The sequence below is a fragment of the Perognathus longimembris genome, chromosome 10 (assembly GCF_023159225.1).
Source record: "Perognathus longimembris pacificus isolate PPM17 chromosome 10, ASM2315922v1, whole genome shotgun sequence".
NCBI classification, from domain to species: Eukaryota; Metazoa; Chordata; class Mammalia; order Rodentia; family Heteromyidae; genus Perognathus; species Perognathus longimembris.
In genome coordinates this window covers 21587603-21610068 of record NC_063170.1, presented here as the reverse complement: position 1 = coordinate 21610068, position 22466 = coordinate 21587603, and the positions used below count along the sequence as shown (strand labels likewise).

The 22466-nt window shown below is 42.3% G+C and overlaps 2 protein-coding genes across 7 annotated transcripts in view; both read right to left on the bottom strand.

Moving 5' to 3' along the window:
* LOC125358441 (carboxylesterase 1D-like) overlaps positions 1-9799 on the bottom strand; it is a 46086-nt gene extending 36287 nt beyond the window's left edge. For 2 of the 4 annotated variants that reach the window (XM_048355565.1, XM_048355568.1), the window contains exon 1: positions 9645-9763. In XM_048355565.1, coding sequence (XP_048211522.1) covers positions 9645-9696 — 52 coding nt within the window. In that variant the 5' untranslated portion in view covers positions 9697-9763. Of the gene's footprint in view, positions 1-2; positions 157-1860; positions 1995-3374; positions 3587-4406; positions 4552-7100; positions 7306-9644 lie in introns of those variants that run through there. The other 2 variants (XM_048355566.1, XM_048355570.1) reach the window with 2 other exon arrangements.
* LOC125358442 (carboxylesterase 1E-like) overlaps positions 1-22466 on the bottom strand; it is a 50902-nt gene that overhangs the window by 10943 nt on the left and 17493 nt on the right. Inside the window, exons 11-13 of one of the 3 annotated variants that reach the window (XM_048355571.1) lie at positions 22058-22189; positions 20895-20967; positions 20440-20638 (exon numbers count right to left, since the gene is read on the bottom strand). In XM_048355571.1, the coding sequence (XP_048211528.1) occupies positions 20467-20638; positions 20895-20967; positions 22058-22189 (377 nt within the window). In that variant the 3' untranslated portion in view covers positions 20440-20466. Of the gene's footprint in view, positions 1-20439; positions 20639-20894; positions 20971-22057; positions 22190-22466 lie in introns of those variants that run through there. The other 2 variants (XM_048355574.1, XM_048355573.1) reach the window with 2 other exon arrangements.

Below are 22466 nucleotides of genomic sequence, written 5' to 3'. Positions count from 1 at the left end.
ACAAGAACAGAGACACTTTCACCTCCTGCTGATTCTCCAAAGATGGTCACAGAGCCTGGGTTTCCTCCGAATTTGGCAATGTTGTCTTGGACCCAATGCAGTGCGGCCACCTGGTCCAAGTGGCCCCAGTTCCCGCGGCTGTGTTCATCCCCTGTGCTGAAAGAGAACAAGGTGGGGTGGGACACAGCTGTCAGGGCAGGACTCTCGGGATGGAAGGTAGGGCAGGGCCTAGATACAGCAGAATTCTGGATTCCTGGGAGCACAGGTGTGTTGGAGGCTCTCAGCGAGCTTTCCAGAGTCAGGCTGTGCCCGGTACCCCTGCCATAGATCTCTCCTCTGCCTCTCATTCTAGTATCACTGACCTCTGTAGGGCTCTGCTCTCATTCTCCCAGCAGCTATGTACTGAGATCGCTATACGTCAACAGTGGACTAAGGAAAGCTAGAACACATGCGAGAGAAAAAAATTCAAAATGACTAACTCCACTCTGCACACAGATAGATATGTCAGCACATGGGAAACTACAGTCAGATGAAGAAAGAGCAGGATGAGGCCCAGATCTCATGACAGGGAAGGCTGAATAACATGAATGCATTGATCTTGTAAATACCTCAGGAAGGTAAATCAGGAGAAGAGAAGCAACAGGTGAAGAGGGCCAGGGCTATGGGGCAACAACGTGAGTTCTGCTATCAGCTGCCAGAAAAGTGGTGCTGGGGGCTGTGGCAAAGACTGGGATGGACAGGACTGGTTGGCCATCAAGGGTTCATTGCTTGAGTCCCATTGTCTGATGTGGCCACACTGAGTGCTAAGCCTTTCATAGGTAAAGCTCCTGAAGAGCATTCGGGCATTATCTAGAAGACGCTAGTGGAGCTTCATGTGACCCAGGCTATTTCCTGAGGAACAGCGAATTGTTACCTTGTGGTACACATTCACAATGGAATTCTATTCCTCTATCAGAAAGAATGATACTGCCCTATTCGTTAGGAAATGGAAGGACTTGGAAGAATTCATAGTAAGTGAAGTGAGCCAGACCCAAAGAAACATGGACTCTATGGTCTCCCTCATAGGGAGTAATTAGTATATTTCTAGGATAGACATAGCAGAAGATCACAATAGCTATGCCCGTATGAACACACAAGATAATGCTAAGCGAAATGAACTTCATGAGTGGTATATCATTGTTGTAGTTAATTGCAACATGCCTTTGAAACAGTACTTTTTTCTCTCGTATTCCCTTCCTGTGGTTTTACTCCTGCTATTACTATAACTAATCTTAATACCCCGGATACTGTATATACGTGCATGGGAACTAGGGAAGGGAAAGGGAATACCAGAATCGAAAGACAAAGGACAAAAAGACTAACCATTGCAATAGTGATACTCACAAAACCAGTTGGTATTGATGAACCACACTAGTCATGGGGAGTGGGGCCTGGGGAAGGGGGAGATGGGAAAAATGAAGGAGGAGGTAACAAGTTGGATAAGAAATGTTCTTTCCTTACATATGAAACTGTAACCCCTCAGTACATCACATTGACAATAAAGAAGAAAAAGAAAAAAGAGAGACAAAACAAAACAAAGAAGACTGTCCCTCACTCTGACTTCCTACCACATTGTGTCATGCACTTTCTTATGTAGATTCCCTTTCCTTTTTCTACCACATTGTGACACACTTAAGGGCCTTTCACCAGAGAGCAATCTGATGAAACCACACAATCTTAGACTTACATTTTCCCAAACTCTGACCTAAACAAATTTATTTTCTGTATTATTACCCAATCATACACATTTTATTACATCATCAGAAAAAAGAAAGCCCAATATGGAGACTAAATTGCAGAGAAAAGAGCCCATCACCTTACCTGAAGAACCCCAAGATGCCCAGGCGGTACTGAATGGTCACCACCACCACGTTCTCATGGGCAGAGAGGGCCAGTCCATCATAGGTCGATGCCCCACCAATCAACAGTCCACCTCCGTGGATCCACACCATCACCTGCACACAGCATGGAGATCACAGGAGGAAGAATTGGGGAGGCAGAGGCTGTCTAAACCGGTCTCCCAATGGCCTCCCAAAGGAGGTCGTCATGCAGACAACACCGGTGCCCAGCAAAGATGCACAAGGTATTTGTTCTCCTCCCCAGCTCTCCCAGCCAGGCCCAGCTCGTCAGCCACTCTACACTCCCTGCTCTCCCCTCTTCCTCAGTGCCATGTCCTCCCAGAGCTCTGCAGGCTCGGATGGCTGTCACAGGAACAGAGGAGGTCGAGGATGTCCATAACAACACTGCTAATAAAAATAGAATTTTAATTTGAACTATGAACCAAAAGTGATACTAAAGCACTAGATGTAATATGTCCATGAAATAAGTTCCAATCATTGTCCATTCACTGTGCCTGCCCAAGTTCCCACAGGAGGACATGACCCAAGCCATTTGGCCCCAACTTCCACATGCCAAGCTGTCTAGCTCTGCAGTCATGGCCCCTGCTCAGTGAGTGGCTGGAAGCTCAGGAGCACCGTCCTGTGGTTCTCACTAGTGCATGATCATCCCTGCTGTTTGTGTGCTCAGCCAGAGGGAGCTAATCCCAACAGTCTGCGCTGATGTTCACAGGTGGTTATTCCCATTTCAAGAAACAGGCTGAGAAGGTAAGAAGCTTTTCAAGTTTCTCATCTGTTCAGTCAAAGATGTTTTGTTGTTGTTCGGCAAAATATCCACATGTATGGTAAGATTTTCATTAAATATTTGTATCATCTTTTAGTAGTTGAACAAAGGAGTAGCCGTTCGACAAAGCAGTTTATGAATGTAGTGTGTCTTGATCAATGTCACCTCTTTCAATGTTCTCACCTATCTCTCTCAATCTATCCATTCCCTCACTTTTCTTAACTCTGTAGGGTATGAATTGAATATTTCTGGCATTAAACAAAGTGGTATACAGTATATTTTGATCTATGTCACCCCCTTCAATGCTTTCGACCCAGCCCTTCCCTTATTTTTCTCTATTTTGTGGTCTATACAATGAATTCTTGAATGTGTAGTCCCTCCCTTTTCCCTTCATTCTCCTCCCCGTCCCTGTCCCCCCCATGCAAGTACCCATGTACTGATACTTATCTTGTTGGGCTTTGACTTAGTCTTTCTAAAGAATGATACTATTTGAGCTCTCCATACATTCTATTGCATATACTTCCGTAAATTCATTTTCAGCCACATGTCTATCACCCAGTGAGTTTACTGTTAGATTTATAGGCACATTTAACTCTAGACTGTACTTTTTAGAAGCTGGGTCCATACTTGGAGTCTTTATTGCCTCCCAATCCCAAAGCCCCTGTTTCTCTCTGAGCCTTCTCCTCCTCCCCTGCCCCCCCCCATGATCCTGCTACCTCAAGGGAGGGCTGAGTCAAGGTCATCTCTAATGAGGGTGGACCCAAGGGCTGACCTGCTGAAGAAATTAACCACATGTGCATGCAGCTCAGAGCCCAAAGCTTTGAAGACAGGACTCAGGTGATGGCTCAGGCTCCTCCTTGGCCTGACCCCACGTCTGACTATGTTTGGGGGCTCTCAGTACCCAGGACAGTAACTAGTAAATGAGTAACACCCCACCATGCCCTTTGCACCGCAAAGTACTTTAGGACCAGTTTCCAATCAAGTTCACAATCTCCTGCCCACTCCTGGGCTCCCTGCCAGAGTGATCTAGCGCCACCCTATGGTGTCCCCACCACGTGGCTCCATCCTGGCAGCCTGCCTGACCTCTGGCCCTCCACTTACATGGGAGTGCTGAGTCACTGTGCCAGTGGCCAGTGCCAAAGGCCATTAGAGGAAGAAAGGAGCTACAAAACCTGCCCTAGATTATGCACCAAAGGCAAGGAAAGTGCTTCTCAGGGAGGGCCTGACTTGCACCACTCCTATTTGTGGGGCAGTGAAGGTTGCCAGATACAGCGCAAGAGGTCCCTTGTGGTGTGCCCAGCAAAACCACACACAACTGCTTTTGTAGTCCACGTCAAGGAGCACAGGCTTGCACACCAGAGACCTGCTATGTGAGTCTGCCACCCTACTGTGTGACTCCCATGTGAGTCTCAGTTTCTCTTTATGTAAAGAATGGCTTGTTATTAGTGGAAATTATGTCTTAGTGTCTCTGGTAATTGGATCTGTAATCTTAAAACTATGGTCTAATTTCAGCATTGCTAATCATTCTTCTCCTGCTCTTAGTATGAGAGAACTTGGAAAAATCATGTTGTGCGTGCCTGACGTGTGCTGCCACAGGTGAGAGGGGACGTGACGCAGGAGCTCTCAGCACCTGATTCACTCCTGCCCATCCCGCCCCCACCTGCAGCTGTCCCCACCCCCTTCCAGCCTGCACTTGGGATTCCAGACACTGGCAGTCGCCAGTGTTGACCAGTGGTCGCCATGCTCACCGGCAGCCTGCTGTTCTTCGTCAAGTCGGCAGGAGTATAAATATTTAGGTACAGACAGTCCTCAGAAAACCTGAGAGGAATGCTCTCCTTCCTGTTGGTGAAGAGTTCCGAGAGCACCTGTCCCCCCACTGCATCCTGGGAGCACCTGGGAGGGAAGAAAGAGCACTGAGACACTTGAGGTGCCACCTGATGGAAGCTAGAAGTGTCAGCTGGGGCTGGACTTGCACTGGGGATACTTGAGCCTGTCAGTGGAGCTGCCACCAGGAGACTTGAGACCTTGAGATGGGCACAAGGGTTCCTGGGATCCTATCGGGAATGCTGGACTCCTTTGAACCTCACAGACCATGTAGACTAGAAGGATCCATTCCTCTCCCCCTTCCCAGGGCCTTTGGGATGCCCTGGGCCAAGGAGAGGATTATCCAAAATGTTGACTTGCCCTGAAGATGACATTCCCTGTGCTCATGGGACAAGCCCCTGCCCGCTTCTGTCCTTTCCACAATGAGCTAGAGGATGGACAGGCTCACCCACTGGTTTGCATGTGCTACTCCCTAGGAGACTTTATCCACCAGAGAACTCCCTCGAAAGACAGACAGTTAAGCTAGGCTTCTGCATCTGTGTGCAAACTCAGCAGAATTGCCTTCCACGCCTGCCCTGCCCCTGTATGTGCTAGCTGACTTCAGGTGAATTCTTCCCTACTCAGGGCCACAGTCAGCAGGGCCTAAGTAAGTCAAGTGCTTTCTTTTAGGGCCTTGAAGCTCTGGCCTGCTAAGACTGTATCATCTGCTTGCCCTGACAAGAAGTCTCAGTTTCAACATCAAATAGAATTTATATTGTTGCAAGTGGAGCTGTGGCTCAGTGGTAGAGCAGTAGCCTTGAGTGAAAAGCTCAGGGACAGTGTTAGGCTCTAAGTTCAAGCCCCAGGTCTGGCACACGCACACATGCATGCACACACACACACACACACACACACACACACAGAGAATTGGTATTGTTTACTAGGTTTTCCTAGTGTGCCAGGCACTGATTTAAATTTTCCTTATATACTCATTAAAGCCTCAGATGAGATTCAGGCATGGTTTTAGTTAATATCCTCTTTTATAGATAGTATCTGAGGCACTAAGTGGCTGGGGAAGTTTCATGTTGTGTAGCCAGGAAGAGCCATGCCCTCTGCTGCCTCTCTTTCCAACTACAGTAGAAGCAAAATTCCACAGGTCTCAATGAACTTAAAGGCAGGCATCAGAGGTCAGGAAGGCACATCTTTCAAGTGGTGGAAATGGAGCTGGCAAAGGTGATACCCAGATTCCATCCTGGGGAAATTTCCATAGATTACTAAGGCCACACATTGTAATAGTCATAAAAGGAGTACTTGAAATCTTAAAAGAGCAAAAAGAAGTTCAACTTCATTATTATTTAAATATACAATGAAGGCCAAGATCATGTTTACTGTTGTTAAGCTGATTGTAGTATCATTATTTACCAAATAGACAAAAAGTAAGTTGTTGAGTGGTGGATCTAGTTATTGTTGAGATATTTCTGAGAAAAATATGATGAGATGTATATACTCTGTGACTCAAAAAACTCATTTCATGGAATCCTACTACACTATTCCTGAATGGGCTAGCTATGTGTCCATCACAATGTTATTTGCAATGCCAAGAGCACACACAGAAATAAATATTAGTGCCCCAAATAAGAGAATGGGTAAGCAAATTACAGGTTAGTACCCATTTAAATATAGCTGTTGGATCGTAGGCTGTTATATTTAATGACAGAATGATGTTGATGTCATAAATGAGCCAGGCAGATCTGTATTTATCATCCATTTTCATAGAGAAAAATATACAGCATATGAAAGGCAAAAAGAAAAAATCACGAATGTTAATGAAAAGCAACTTTTTCTGGGTAGTTGAATTGTTCATAGTCTTCATGTCATAAAAATGGCAAATACTGTTTTTTAAGGAAAAGAAACGGCAGTAAAGAAGGCAGCCAGAAGGAAGATCCTGGAATTCCTCAGAAGCACCTGGTTAAGGAAGTGAATGGTGTCTGATGTAGGAGGCTGAGGTGGTCCGCGGTGGCTGCGGGGCCTCTGGAACCTAAGGTCTTTCCACCCAGTTGGCCAAGGTGATGAAGGTGCAGCAACCAGTGCTAAACACTGATTGGTAGCTTGGCAATTAGATTCCCCCATTATACTTCTTACAAGCCTCTTCTCTCCTCTTTTCCTTATACATCCTCTCCTACCCTAGTCACTAGCCATGGCAAGGTTCAAAATGAGAATACATCACATCCTATCTTTCATCTCCTTTGCCTGAACTACTGTGTACTTCTGAAGCACTTGTCATCTACTATATTTTGAAATTGCTTTGTTCGTTTCCCCCCCCCCCCCAATATCCACTAATATTCTCTCTCTCCTTTTTCTCTTCCCTTCTCCCCCTTCCCTTTCTCTGTGCTATACTACAAGTTTGGAGAGTTTTTGTCTTCTCTAGTGAATCATTATAACCCAGAACCCAGAACATTAATGGATGTGTGCTGAGTAAAGGACCTGAAAATGCTGTGAGAGTTCCAGGAATTTCAAAATTCTCCAATGCTCTTGAGGATTCCAGAATAAAATGCACCCAATTGGGATTGTCTTGACTCCTTGCATCGTGTTGAGATGAATATCCCCACCGAGCTGCTCAGGGAACTGCAGGAACTTACATAGGAGGGTAGGAGGTGGTGTTCTTCACGAAGCTCCATGGCTCTGCAGGCTGCGGTGGAGCAAACCTCAGGGATCCCAGAGGGGGCTTGGCAAACGGGACTCCCAGGAAGACAGCCACAGGCTGTGCAAACCCCTGTAAGCTGACGTACTTCCCCAGGACTTTACCTTGCACAGTGTTCACCACGGGTGGTGAGGCCTGGTGCCCTGGTACATGGAGAGGAAATGAGGTCAATTTACAAACAAGAGGTAGTCTTGGCTTTTCGGTGGGTCTCTCACTGTTTTGGCATGTGACCTTGAGTAAGTCACTTCAGTCACCTAGCCTTCAGTTGAATGAACCAAATTTGGTATGAGGAAAACTGGCCCCTTCTCTTGTCTAGTTTCAATATCCTCAAGCAGTCATGAGCCTCATAGGACATGGCTTCTACCCGCTCACCCTTCCAGTGCTTCCCTTTAGATAGAGACAATTTGTCAGCATTTCTGTCAAAGCATGTGGCTAGTAAAGAAAAGAAAAGAAAATTCCTGATATGATCTAACAGGACAGTAGTCAATAAAACTGGCAGGAAATCTCATTTCTGTTTTCTCATAGTATCAATTGTTCCAAACTGTGGATATTTAAATTACTTTTGTTGTTGTTATTAAGTCCTACAACTAACATTAAAGTTAACTTTCTGGGAGGCTTGGATAGCAGATATGTAATTTAGGATTTTGGGGTCTTATCAGTTTTATTATTCAAGATTTTGAGTTTATCAGAGCTTGACCTCAAGAATTTGGGGAGCACATGTATATCAAGAATAGCCAATAACCATAGAAACTCTTTACAGAATGCCAGGTTACAAAACTATAGCCCAGCTTCATGTTATTCAGAGCAAGTCTTGGGCTGTTTTCCCTTGTGGCCTTGCTAATTGTGACCACAGCACTGAGATATAGTTCCTGGGCAGTATATTCATTCATCATAATGGCTTCTCAGGTTGCTTTTCTTTTTTGATGCATTTCTAGATTTATTTCTTGAACATTGAAGCCTTTTACATTGCAACAAAATAAGGAGAAGTATGTTAGGAATTTTGAAAGATGACTTCATCCTTGGCCAGGTGTAGTGGCTGTGGAAGAGGGAAAGGTGTGAATGAGGTGAGTCTAGAGGAGACAGGGACAGTTGGGAAGTTGTGCCAGGTAGAATGGCACAGGACATGGGTGACTGAAGCTAGAGGCTGTGAGGACTGTTACTGTGCCCAAAGTCCCCTGCAATAACTCCCCCTGGCCAGCCCCGGTGCCAGCTTACCTTACCTCCTCTCTGCCTTTCAGGATACATACAACAAAGGTTCTTTTATAAGCTCCTCTCCACCTCAGCCTCCTACTGCTCTAGTGTTGTGCCCTTATCCTAATCAGTGCTGTGTTCCCTCCTCTTGAGACCAACAGCTTTGTTTGCATTTAACCATGTCATTAATTTCTGTAAATAAACTACATATTTTTAATTTAATCTTATTGTCACGGTGATGTACAGAAGGGTTACAATTACATACATAAGGTAATGAGTACATTTATTGCTGAACATTGTTACCCCTCCCGCATTTTTCTCTCACTTTCTCTCCCCCAACTGCCCCCCTCCCAGCTGTAAAGTTCATTTCCAACATAGTGTCTTGTGAGTATTGCAGTTGCATGGGTTCACCCTTTGCCCTTTGTCTTACCATTTTGTTGTTCCCCTTCCCTTCCCCAAATCAGATAAACATATATACAAAACACAGGAAGCCAAAATAAAAAACTGGGACAACGTGATAAAGCAAAGGAAAACACAAAAGAAAGATAGAAGAAATAACTTCATATGGTACATTAAAAACAACAAAAAGGAAAACCTCTTGTTTCTATATCTCGAAGTTCATTTCAATTTGCATCATTTTATATGGTCATATACATAGCTATTAAGCCATTGTATCCTTTGCTAGGACTATCCTAGACCAGTACTAATTATTACAAATGAGAGAAAACATTTTAAACCAAGCTCCATATTTACCCTTTCTCCTTACCTCCTCTACACCAATAACCCTCCTAAATACTATCATTTCGGCAACACTGCAGCCCAGGAAGGAAAATACTACTCTCACCCCTATCTTAGAAATGGAGTGGCCCAGACACAGGAAAATAGGTACCATGTCCTAGGACACCAGCCGAGAAATGCTGGTATTCAGACCCCACCACTCCAACTCTGGTCCTTAAGTGCTTTATTTCCCTATTTTGTGAATCCTCTGTAACCAGATCTATCCAGATTACAATGACGTCTCTTAATTCCTCTTGTTGAGGCATGAGGCTATTTTATTTCCCTGAGCAACACCAGATGCCTGCAGCTGGGAGTCGCCTGGTGCTCATCCTGCTCTATGTTTTTGCTGGGGCTGCCGGGGCTCAGCTGCTCTCCGTGCAAATCCTGATCCAGAGAGTGAACACTGCCACAAACCAGTTCTGTATTGCCTCACCCAGCCACATCTCTATCCACCTTTACCCAGGACTAAATCTCCACGTTTGCATCCTGACACTTGAATTCCAGAAGAACTCACCCCAAGCTGGACAAGCAGCAAGAGAAGTCACGACCAGAGCACAGAGCCACATGGTGGATCACAGCACAGAGATCAGTTTGGTCCCTGCTGCTCCAGGGGAAGGCACTGATTCGGCTCCAGAGCTGGAGTCTTGCCCACCCTCACACCCACAAATCCTGCCCACCAAGCCTAATTGCATAATCTAAAATTGTTTTTGTAAGCCATACCTCCTCCAAGGAGCTTCTTGAGTGCCCTTCAGAACTAGGAGCTACAAACCACGCCCACCCAGAGTTTACTCTTTTATCTGAACAGCCAGTACCCAAATCTCAAATTACAGATGGTCACAAACTGGTCTCACAACTTCTTACATAAGGGTTTCTCCTTGCGGGACTCTAACCTCAACGCCCCGTGAGCTCCCTAAAGGCAAGCATCAGCAGCCAGGCACCTTTGGCAGGGCGAAGCTTTGGCGTGGGGTTCTCACAACAAAACTGAAAAGTTTAGAGCATCTCAAAGTCCCAAAGGTGTTCAGCTGCAAATTACGACTCCTCTCTAAAATCACTCAAACTACTTAGGGCTGGTATTTCTGAGAGTTACAGGCTGTTGCATTTAGAAGTGATCTTACACTTCATCTTATCCCCTTCTCATGCCTAAATTAGCTTTGTAATATTCCTGCCAAGTGGCCTTGCCCCATCACACATGGCCAGGGTCAGGAAAATCACCATGTTTCAAAACACAGACATTTTGGCAGAACACTCTAACAGTAAATTAACACCCCTCCCCCATCTCTCCATAGTCCTTGTTCTAATGATTCATCTATTTACCCATTCACTTTTCAAACATTTACCAAAATCCCTGGCATTTCCCTCCACACAAAAAAAAGCTACACAGGAAAAACATCCCTGCCAGCCAAAACCTCTAATCTGCTGTAGTTTAGTCTTTTCAGGTTAAGGATTGTCCCTTTCTACCTGTTACAGAGAAAAACAGCAATAGATATGGTATTGGTTTCTGAATTATTTATTTGTCATGGTTCCTAATCTGAGCAAGTTGTACTCTGTCCAAGCTCTTCACTCCCCAGCAGCTCAGGAGCCTGGGGGTGGGGTGAGGGTGAGGAATAAGTGGGGTGTATAATGGTGGGTGGATGAGAATGTGAGGCTGGGTGGGGGTGGAGATGGGGTGGTCGTGGGTGGTGTGGTTGTCAGTGAGTGGAGATGTTGGGGAGTGTGAGGGGCATTCAAGGGCTAGAAAGGAACAATGATTTCTTGTGGTGGTTCTGCCCTCTACTAAATGCTGGAAATTCACATGTAAATTCTGATGTGATTTGCTCCTAAAGTTTTTCTTTGGATTAATGTAGTGGAACAAAACCAAGACTGTTTGAAATAAAATTAAAGAAAGTGAATGAATGAGTAAACAAATAAATAAGTAAATAGAGCTTTCTGTAAGAATTTGAATGGCTTATTTTACCGTGACAAAGCAATTAGGTATTTTATGTTTTTGCAATAACAGAAAACAGGTGACTAGAAAATATCCCTTGTATGCCTGATGACAGCACTATGGCTCTGTTTCAGAGTCAATTTGTCCATATTCTATGTGCTATGAAAATATAATTTGTTAATAACAAAAACATTGTGAACTTGTAGAGAGCATGGAGTCTTAGTTTCTGGCCTTTAATCAAATCCACTCTCCTGGAAGACTCACAACCTGCTAAGTAACACTTTCTAAATGGCAGGAAAAAAATAACACTCATAAAAAAATGACAGAGCAAGATGAAATCTAAGAACCTCCATGGACAGTCATAGGATATTCAGTGTATGTCCGATGACACTAGGAAATTTGAGGGGGTGGGTGGGGTTGAGAAGGATGGGGGAGCAAGGGATGGTATCAGTTAAGATGCGTTTTACTCATATACTGACATGGTCAATAGTAACCCCTTTGTATAACTACTTAAAATAATAAAAATATAGTTGTTGTTTTATAAATGGTCCTTCATAGATCTTCCCCACATCCACTCCATAATGAGCAGCTATTCATGTAGCAAACCATCCTCAGAAGAGCTAAAGAAATCGGGTGGGTGATAATGGAATGTCTGCCTTAGTATAAGAAAATGAAAACATGGAAGGCAAGAACGACAGTTATCTGTGTCACTTCGCCCATAAGCCCAATCATCCTAGTTTGGACAGATATCACTGATAGCTTCCTGCTTGAGGAAGAATTAAGTCCCGGCTTGCCATTTTAAAATCCAAAAGTCCTATGACCCTTACCACCAAGCCAAGACCAGCAAACTGAGCCCCTGGACTGTGCTGACCAGCAACAAAGAGATTGCCACCATCTAATCTCCTACCTCTGGGGAGCACAGAGAGCAGAACGCAAAAGCCAGCACAGGGCAAGCTCTCCCAAGTAAGCAAAGCACCTAATAGAAACTGATGTCCAATTCCTATGCCAGATCTTTTCAACAGAGCTTTTAAACCAGTTCCAGCTTCAGACATAGACCTGTTCACTGTGGGACAGATATCCATTTTGGCCACATCAGTTTTGGCCTTGGAATGGGCTTGAAGCACATTGCCCAAGTGCAGAGACTTTCTGAGTTGCTTTACAAATGAGTTCTAGTTCCTTCCATTTTCCTGTAAGTGAAATCATTTCATTTTACATTATAGCTACAGTCAATTGGGTATATGTACCATGTTGTTCTTTTCCATCCAGCTATTGTTAGGTACACAAGCTAATTCCATACCTTGGCTGTTGTGACTAGGCCACAATAACCGACGGTACACAGATATTGCTGTTGTATGCTGACTCTTCACTTACTTTGAGTACACACCCAAGATGTGATATAGCTAGATCTGATGGTTTTTCCTATTTATAGTTTTTTGGAGGATCTTCTGTACTACCTTCCAAACTGGATAAAGTAGTTTAAATTTCTAACAGTGCACATACACCTTTCCCCTCACAACTTTGTCAGCATTTTTTTTTTGCTTTTTGGGCAATAACCATTCTGACTCAAATGATGTAAATATTTTGATATGTATTTCCCTCATGGCTAAACATATTAGGAATCTTTGGTAACATATTTTTGACCACTTGTGTTGTTTTCTTTTGAGAAGTACATGTTTAGATCTATAGCCATTTAGTGACTGTGCTATCAGTGTTTCTGAAGTTAACTTTTTAGATTTCCCATCTATTCTAGATAATAATGCTGTCAGATGAAGAGATGGCAGAACTTTTCCTCAATTCTGTATATATGTGTATATATAAATATACATTATTTACTCTGTATATATACCAGAGTAAATAAACTTTAATATAAATATATGCACATATATGCACATATACATGCACTACAAAATCATCGTAGTCATTATATAATCACTATATATGTGTACATACATATATTATATATATATACATATAGTTCTGGTCCTGGAGCTTGAATTTAAGGACCAGTTTTCTTGCTTGAGCCACAGCTTTTTGGTAGTTAATTGAAGGTAAGAGTTTCACTGTCTTTCCTGCCCAGCCTGACTTAGAATGGTGATTCTCAGATCTTAGCCTCCTGAGTAGCGAGGATTACTGGTGTAAGCTGCTGGCTCTGTAGTTAACCTTGACATCAGATATTGTGATGACGCCAGCATTTCTCCTTTCAATCAGGATTACTTTGGGTCTTCTGTGCTTCCAGAATTTTTTGCAAGTTCTGTCAAGAATAATATTGGAATTTGGGTGATGAGCTCATTGAAAAAGTATATATGCATATGCATTTATATATATATATATCTTTTGCAAATAATATATTTTAAAAACAATATTAATTTGCCCAACCATGGAAATAAGAAATCTTTCCCCTCTAGCATCTTCAATTTCTTTCTTGTGGAATTTTCATTGTACTTTGTTTTTTTGCCTCCTTGGTGAGATTTATTCTAGTCTATTCTTATTTATTTATTTAGTTATTTGTTTGTTTGGCTATCATGAGCAAAATTTCATTCCTAACTTCTTTCTCAGCAAGCTCATTACTGGTGAAGGCAAAGCCGCTAATTTTTGTACCTTGTTTTTTTATTGTGTTACCTGGCTGAATTTGCTTATCAGCTCTATGAGTCTTATGGAGCTCTATGGAGCTCTATGGAGTCTTATGAAATGTAGAACCACACAATCTACAAATAAGAATAATTTAACTTTCATATGTGCCCGCATATACACATGTGCACACCCCCTCCCTCCCCACCACAGGTCTTGGTGGCTGTAGTGCATCCATTTCTGACACATTTTTCCCAGTTTCTGGAGGGTGGGAGTAGAGAGATAGAAAATGCTATGTGGTCACAATTATCTGTGTTTAAAGGCAAGGACAGGAAACATGGTGCCACTTTGGTGGTCTGAGACTTCATTTCCAGCTTAATCCCATAAGTAATTTTTTCTGTCTACCACATAGCTTCCAGTCTTAAAGTAAAAGTAACCTGTGTTTCCTAACACGATACAGGTTAGTTTCCTACTGCATTCTACTATCAGTAGCTTCAGTTCTCTCAAGGCAGACTCCTTGTGGTTCAATGAGTGTGTATTTGATACAGATCCAGAGTTAGGAGTAGGTACCTGTGGATTCCCAGAATAGTAATCTAAGTCTCTGCTTCTTTCTCATAGTTTCTGTGTGTCTACTGAAAATATCTACATCTTCATTTGAGTTTTCTGTAGAGTTATTGTAAATATCTAGTTCATTCTAATACCTGGATTACTTCTGAATGTAGTTCTATTGGTTGTTTTGTCTCTTGTTAAGAGGATTTTTGTTCTTACTTTAAATTTGAATTTTGTGTTTAATACATTACCAAATGTGTAGAAAGTTGAAATTTTTAGACTATATGATTGTGCTCATGGTTTTCATGCCCACCCAGTTTCCTCTACTTTGGGAGAGTTAGTTTTTTGACTATTTTTTCAACTTCTTACTCATACCACCATCACCATGAAGCCTGGAAAAGTATCAGAATTATAGACATTGTATAGAGTCATGCAAATGGGCAGTAAATACTGAATTAGTAAATACTGAGATATTATTGCAAAGAGAGTTTCACAGTGGGGTTCCTGTGAGCCTCTAGTCACTAAATTGCCATCACCCTTGTTTTATGTGTGGGTCCCTATTTTAAAATACATTATATAATATAGGGTTCTCACAAAGCATTAGCTACATTTAGAAGTATAATCAAACACCAGCTAATGGGAAAGAGCTAATATTTTCGCTACCCTGGGTAGCAAGACTGTACAGTCTCTTTGGCTTCTGCTCACAACTGTGGTGCTCATTGTGACTTTTAAAATTCAACAAACCAAGTCCTGCTACATGTTAAGTTCTTCTTTGAATGGTCAAAAGAATCTCACTTTATCATAACTAGCCCTTTAAGGGAAGTGATAGGACCCACAGGGAGGGAGCAGAAAAACAGAATTATGAAATGCTACACAGCTCATGTCTCCAGATCCTACCACCTTTTTTAGAGACAAGCCGGAGGTAGAGTCTTCAGAAGGAGCTTCCTGGGTCTGGGAGGAGATTGAGCCTTTAAGATTGAGATACCTTGCTCCCTCTCTTTCTCTACACAGATGCCTCACCCTCTGAAGATCTTTCTCTTCAGTGAAGATTACTGAAACCCTTTACTAGTGATTTTTGCCTCCTGAAAGTAGAAGGTCTTACTGAAGCCTCCATCCACCAATGCATTTTGGGAACCAGGAAATGTAACAGACATAGGAACCCAAGACCAAGGGACAAGGATTTTTTAATGGGAGTACTAAACTGGAGTTCAGAGTTGGCTCAAGTCCTGCCTCTGGTTCCTAGCTGTGTTAACTGACAAGTTACTTCCCCTCTGGGCCTCAGTAACATACACACAAGGGGTGATTATGATTCCACAAAGAACAATTCTTTCATTCACAGTTAATTAGAGCTTAAAGTGATAAGACACAAAACATGTAAGCAAGAAAGCAAAGGTTCTCACCTCTCTGAGGTCACCAAGTGAATCAAGACAAAGACTGGGACTGTTGTGAGCCACAATCTTGGGATAAAGCTGATCCTGTGAGCTAGATTCAGACCAGTTTCTCCTTTCTTGTTCTGCTGTAGCTGGGTCAGAGTAAGAGGAATGAAGGAAGAGAAGCTCCATTGAAGAGAGGCATTGGGATGTAGAATGAGTCTCAGAAGCTCTGGAAGGGATGACTGCTTGTGCCTACCCTTCTCCTCTTTCCCACCTTTCACCTATGTGTTCCCCATGGCCACATTTGTTGTTTTCCTCAGGGAGGGAAGAAAATGAGATGAAAATGATGGCCAGAGATGTGGAAGACAGAGAGATAAGGCTAAGGCAGATGGGAAGGCCAGAAAGGACACTCCTTTCAACCCCCACAGTCATTTCCTATCCAATCCCACTTTATGAACAACAACACAGGCCTGCAGTTACTGTATTCCCAAACAGAGAATAGTTCAACCACATATCTTCTCTCCACTGCTCAGCCATGTTTTCATACACTAGTTTTCCTTTGTTTTGTATTTCTGGAAGGTGAATTGTTATGTGTCATGGTGAGGTTCTTTGGGCATGTCTATTTGAGAATATAAAAGTCACTTTTACTTGTATGTACCTATTCCAAGATTTGGGAATTTTTCTGCTATTATTTAAATTGTTTTCCTATGTTTTAAAAGTATACTTCAAGTCACACATCTATTCCAATTATACATGTTTGGTCTTTGTGGTATCCCACAGATCTTGTATGCTCATTTACTCACTCATCCATTCTTCTTTTTCCTTGTAACTGTCTACATGTAGTAATTCGAGCTGGGAATATGGCCTAGTGGCAAAAGTGCTTGCCTCGTATACATGAAACCCTGGGTTCAATTCCCCAGTGCCACATATAAAGAAAACGGCCAGAAGTGGCGCTGTGGCTCAAGTGGCAGAGTGCTAGCCTTGAGCAAAAAGAAGCCAGGGACAGTGCTCAGGCCCTGAGTTCAAGGCCCAGGACTGGCAAAATAAATAAATAAATATAGTAATTCGTCTATCTTGACTTGAAGCCCTAATATAGTGTGGGGATTGTTTTCTCTTTTTTTATTTACTTATATTTTACTTTTTAAAAATTTATTCCAAAATTTCTGTTCTTCAGGATCTCGATCTAGTTATTGAATTGTGCCTTCAAATCCTTCATTGTCTTGCTTGGTTCATTCATATGTTTATTTGTATTATAACTGAATTCATTGGTCATTGAAAAGAATCATTCTCTTAAATCTTTGTCCAGTGTTTCATTTGCTATAAAAATCTTTATAATCTGGGGCTGAGAATGTGGCTTAGCGGGTCTGGGTTCAATTCCTCAGCACCACATAAACAGAAAAAGCTGGAAATGGTGCTGTGGCTCAAATGGTAGAATGCTAGCTGTTAGGTTTTTTAAAGTAGGGAGCCGGTAAAGGAGAACACCACGTGGTATTCAGGCAAGAGAGAAAGTTTATTACTGAACTGCTGGCCTGTGGCCAAGATGAGCCATGGCCGGAGAGAAGGGAGAGAGAGAGAGCGACCCCCCACCCAGCCCTGCCTTATATCTAGGGCAGGGGCAAGGGGATTAGGATGTGACCTCAGGGAAAGGGGAGGTAACTGACTCCAGGTCTGCAGGTTACCCAGGTAACTGGGTGGAGACTTAATGAGGTGGGGGCATCTACATGGAGCCCTCAGGGAGAGGACCTAACACTAGCCTTGATCAAAAAGAAGCCAGGGACAATACTCAAACCCTGAGTTCAAGCCCCAGGACTGGTAAAAATTAAAAAAAGTATAGTAAAATCTTTATAATCTACTACCGGAGAGTTAGCTTACAGAGGAGTCATTTCATTTTGTTTCTGTGCCCTTATAGTTTCTTTTTTTTTCTTTTTTTCAAATTTTTATTATCAAACTGATGTACAGAGAGGTTACAGTTTCATACGTTAGGCATTGGATACATTTCTTGTACTGTTTGTTACATCGTCCCTCATTCCCCCCTCCCTTCTCCCCCTTTCCTTTTCCCCCCATGAGGTGTTCAGTTCACTTACACCAAACAGTTTTGCAAGTATTGCTTTTGTAGTTGTTATCTTTTTTTACCCTGTGTCTCTCGATTTTGGTATTCCTTTTCAATTTCCTAGTTCTAATACCAGTATAGACGGTTTCCAATATACTCAGATAAGCTTACAGAGATAGTGTGGATACAACCACAGGAAGGTGATACAAGAACATCATCAATAATAGAAGCTACAGATACACATGGGACATTGAAAGTAGTTACAACTGTGATATAACAATCATTTCCATAACATGGAGTTCATTTTACTTAGCATCATCTTATGTGATCATAAGGGTATAGCTATTTGGCTCTTGTGATCCACTGCTGTGACTTGCCTAAACCTGTACTAATTATTCCCAATAAGGGAGACCATAGAGTCCGTGTTTCTTTGGGTCTGGCTCACTTCACTTAGTATAATTTTTTCCAAGTCCTTCCATTTCCTTACAAATGGGGCAACATCATTCTTTCTGATAGAGGCATAAAATTCCATCGTGTATATGTACCACATTTTCCTGATCCATTAATCTACTGAGGGGCATCTGGGTTGGTTCCAGATTCTAGCTATGACAAATTGTGCTGCAATGAACATTGTTGTGCTGATGGCTTTACTGTGATTTTGTTTGTGGTTTTTGGATAGATACCCAAAAGTGGGGTTGCTGGGTCATAGGGGAGTTCTATATTATAGCCTTCTGAGGAATCTCCATACTGCTTGCCAGAGTGGCTGAACCAGTTTACATTCCCACCAACAATGAAGTAGGATTCCGTTTTGGCATCATCCCCTCCAACAATTGTTATTGTTAGTTTTCTTGTTATATGACATTCTTACTGGGGTGAGATGGAATCTCAATGTTGTTTTGATTTGCATTTCTTTTATGACCAGTGATGTAGAGCACTTTTTCATATGTCTCTTGGCCATTCTCATTTCCTCATCAGAGAAGTCTCTTTGTAAGTCTTTAGCCCACTTGAAGAGGGGGCTATTGGTTCTTTGCGGTTTTGTTTTGGAGGAAGGTAATTTTTTTAGTTCTGCATATATTTTAGATATGAGGCCTTTGTCCGTTGAATGTCCGGTAAAGATCTTCTCCCAGTCTGTGGGCTTTCTGTTTATCTTGCAAGCTATGTCCTTTGCCGTGCAAAAGCTCTGCAGCTTGATGCAGTCCCATTTGTCCAACCTTTCTTTGATTTGTAGCCTTTCTGGGTCTTTGTTAAGGAAGTTCTGTCCTGTGCCAAGGAGCCCAAGTGTTTCTCCTACTCCTTCCTTTAGTGTTTTCAGGGTGTTTGTTTTGATTTCGAGGTCTTTAATCCATTTGGAATTGATTTTGGTGCAGGGTGATATATAAGGATCTAGTTTTAGTTTGTTGCATGTGTTGAACCAGTTTTGCCAGCACCATTTGTTAAAGAGGCTATCTTTCTTCCAAACTATTGTTTTAGCTCCTTTATCAAAGATGAAGTAGGCGTAGTTCTGTGGGTTCATTTCTGGGTCTTCAATTATGTTCCATTGGTCTTCAGACCTGTTCCGGTGCCAATACCAAGCTGTTTTTATTACTATAGCTTTATAATACAGCTTGAAGTTGGGTATTGTAATTCCTCCAGCACTGTTCTTTCTGCTTAGGATTGTTTTTGCTATTCTAGGTCTTTTATTGTTCCATATGAATTTCTGGATTGCTTCCTCTATTTCATTAAAAAGTGGTGTTGGGATATTAATGGGTATTGCATTGAATTTGTAGATAGCCTTTGGCAATATTGCCATTTTGATTATATTAATCCTCCCAATCCAGGAGCATGGGAGGTTTTTCCATTTCCTTAGTTCTGACTTAATTTTGTTTTTCAAGCTTTTAAAGTTCTCATCAAAGAGGTCTTTCACTTCTTTGGTTAAGGTTATTCCTAGGTATTTTATGTTTTGGGGGGGCTATTGCAAAAGGAGTTGCTTTCCGGATTTCAGCCTTGGTCTTCGGGTCGTTAGCATAGAGAAAGGCCGTTGATTTTTGAGGGTTTATTTTATATCCTGCAACTTTGCCAATGTTTTGGATCAGCTCTAGTAGCTTGGGGGTAGAGTCTATGGGGTTCTTTAGGTATAGGATCATGTCATCTGCAAAGAGAGAAAGTTTAACTTCATCTTTTCCTATTTGGATCCCCTTTATATTTTCTTCTTGCCTAATTGCTCTGGCTAGGAATTCTAGTACTATGTTGAAGAGCAGGGGAGAGAGTGGACATCCCTGCCTTGTTCCTGATTTTAAAGGGAATGGCTTTAGTTTTTCACCACTTAGAGTTATGCTTGCTGTTGGTTTGTCATAAACTGCCTTGATTATATTCAGGAATGTTTCCTGGAATCCCAGTTTTTCCAGGTGTGCCCTTATATTTTCTAGTATTTGTATTTTGAGAAGCATTTTATCTGAAGGAAATCTCTGCCATTGTATGTGAAACTCGACTTAGGATGGAGTCTGCTCTTGATGATGTGTTCTGAGATTTGGTTTGTTGGACAATGGTGAGTTTCATTTCAAATGGACTTTCCCTGTGATATCGTTGGCTGTGATTCATGTTTTATGGTGCAGTGAATGCTACATAGCAGCCTGAATAACTTATTTTTCTGCAAGGATCTGTGGTTCCGGACATAGCCCAACACACATACATTCATTTGTTTCCATGAAGATAATTTATTTAATAAATTGAGACCACATATATAAATGTCCATCCCTCTACCGCTGCAAAGGCTTCTGTCCATCCTTACCACACAAGTTTCCATTATCCACAATAAAATGCCTTCTTGGCCTACAAATATCTTCTGTACATGTGTTGGCTCTTTGGCTTTTCTCAGATCAATTAGATCTCCTGCTCACAGTTCAGTGTGCTCTGGTTGTGGTGGTTTCTTGGTCAAGAGTTCAGTCCAGAAAGCCACTTCCTTATCTTTCAGCCTATAGGCTCCCTGGGTGGTGGTACCAATCTCTAGATATGCTTCCTCCTGGTTATACTCTGGCCAATGGGGCAATCCCTCTGCATTGGGATTCCTGGAAACAGAGTCAAATGAACATAGTTGCTGTGCAGTCCTCACATTTCTCTAAGATTTGTGAGAATTCTCTAACTATAACTAATCCATAAGGCTTTTGAACACTCAGATATGGAATGTGGTTATTGGCCCATCACTATGTTCACAGAGATTGGGGTTTACTACTCAAACTTTAGAAGTCACCATTCCCAAATAGTTATCCCCACAGCACCCCACCTTACACATCATCCTTATTCCATCTTTTCCACCTGCCTTACCCAGTCCGAGCAAAGTTGGCCCAGAACTTCATCACCATCTTGCTAAGGTTGATTTCCTCTTCTGAGGCGCCCTCTGTAAGGAAGATGAAAATAATCCTGTGGCATACACACGTGGTTCATGGGCTGTAACATCAGCACCAGGTGGCTAGACAGGCAGTTTGGGGCCCTGACTTCACATGTACTGAGTCAACATATGAATGGTGCATTGAGAAGGGCTGATCTAGGACAACAATGGGCACATGGCCCCTTCAACTTCCCTTTGTCTTTCATGCACACCTATCTACCCATCTCCTATCAAGGCAGAAGTGCCACAATCTAGGGTTCCTTCTGCTTTGCAGGACTGCTGCCTCCATTTTCTTAAACATACCTACATTTTCTTTCCTCTTAAACACACACTCACATTATCATAGAACCTAAAAGGTATTAGAGATGCAAAGGTCCACCAGGCATGATGAAACAGGCCTGTCACCCCAGCTATGCAGGAGCCACAAGTAGGTTGTGAGTATAAGTGAAGTGGCAGAACGCTTAACCCTGAGTTCAAGTCTCAAGGAAAAGAAAGAAAAGAAAGGGAAAAAAAACCTGTTAAGGTCCTAAGAAGTCACCAAACTGATGCCCATAGACACTGGCATGTCATGAGCATTCCAGAGTTATCTCTTGACTCAGTTGCAACTGCTGAGATAAGGCATTAAAACATTTGTGAAAGTTTTTCTTAAATATTACATTATTAATTAAACTACTGGTGAAAACATGTGAACTTCAGTTATGATATTCAGGTTGATAGGCAGATACATATGACCTCTGAGTCAATGTTAGTGCCATTTCTGACTTTATCATCACTAACATTCTGATATTTTATTCTGAGTGAGAAAGTGAGAATTAAGCAGTGACATTCGTGTCTTTGAGCAAGGTATTGTGGTTGAGCCAACTCTTCTCTTACCAGTGTTAGAGGTCAGGATCCTGAAAGTGACTACAGCTGGAAACACACAAACATACCCCTTCTTGGGAGAGCTATATAGAAGAGAAGATTGGGAACACCCAATGTAGATCACTTCAGTTACATCTAGTAGGGAAATTAAGACTGAGGAGAGACTTGTTTAAAACAAAAGAAGGTCTGGAACCCAGGCCTCCTATTTCCAAGTGTATATCCAGCAAATAGGCATTACCTCTTAGAATTGGAGCACCAAACACAGAGAAGACCTCATCCCCATGGTCTCCTATCACCGTCATGGGTTTCATATCTGATGAGAAGCTTGGACGGTATTGAAACTCGTACATGTAGGTGGGAGCTCCAGCATCTGAGAAAACATGGATTTGTGCAGTTTATGTTTACCAGACACACACCTGACATCAAAGTCTGAAGCCCTGTTGGAAACCTATGGTTATCTTCCTAGGACAGATGACAGCTCTGTGATTTCCTTATATGCTATAACTAATGCAGAAGTGGGATTTAAGCCAGATATTTATGGAATTAAAGAATGAATGAACAGAATGTATCCAATATATATGCTGGATGGTGCTCATTTTCCAAAAGCTTTGTAAACTAATAGTTGTCTTCTAATCAGCCTAGTTTTG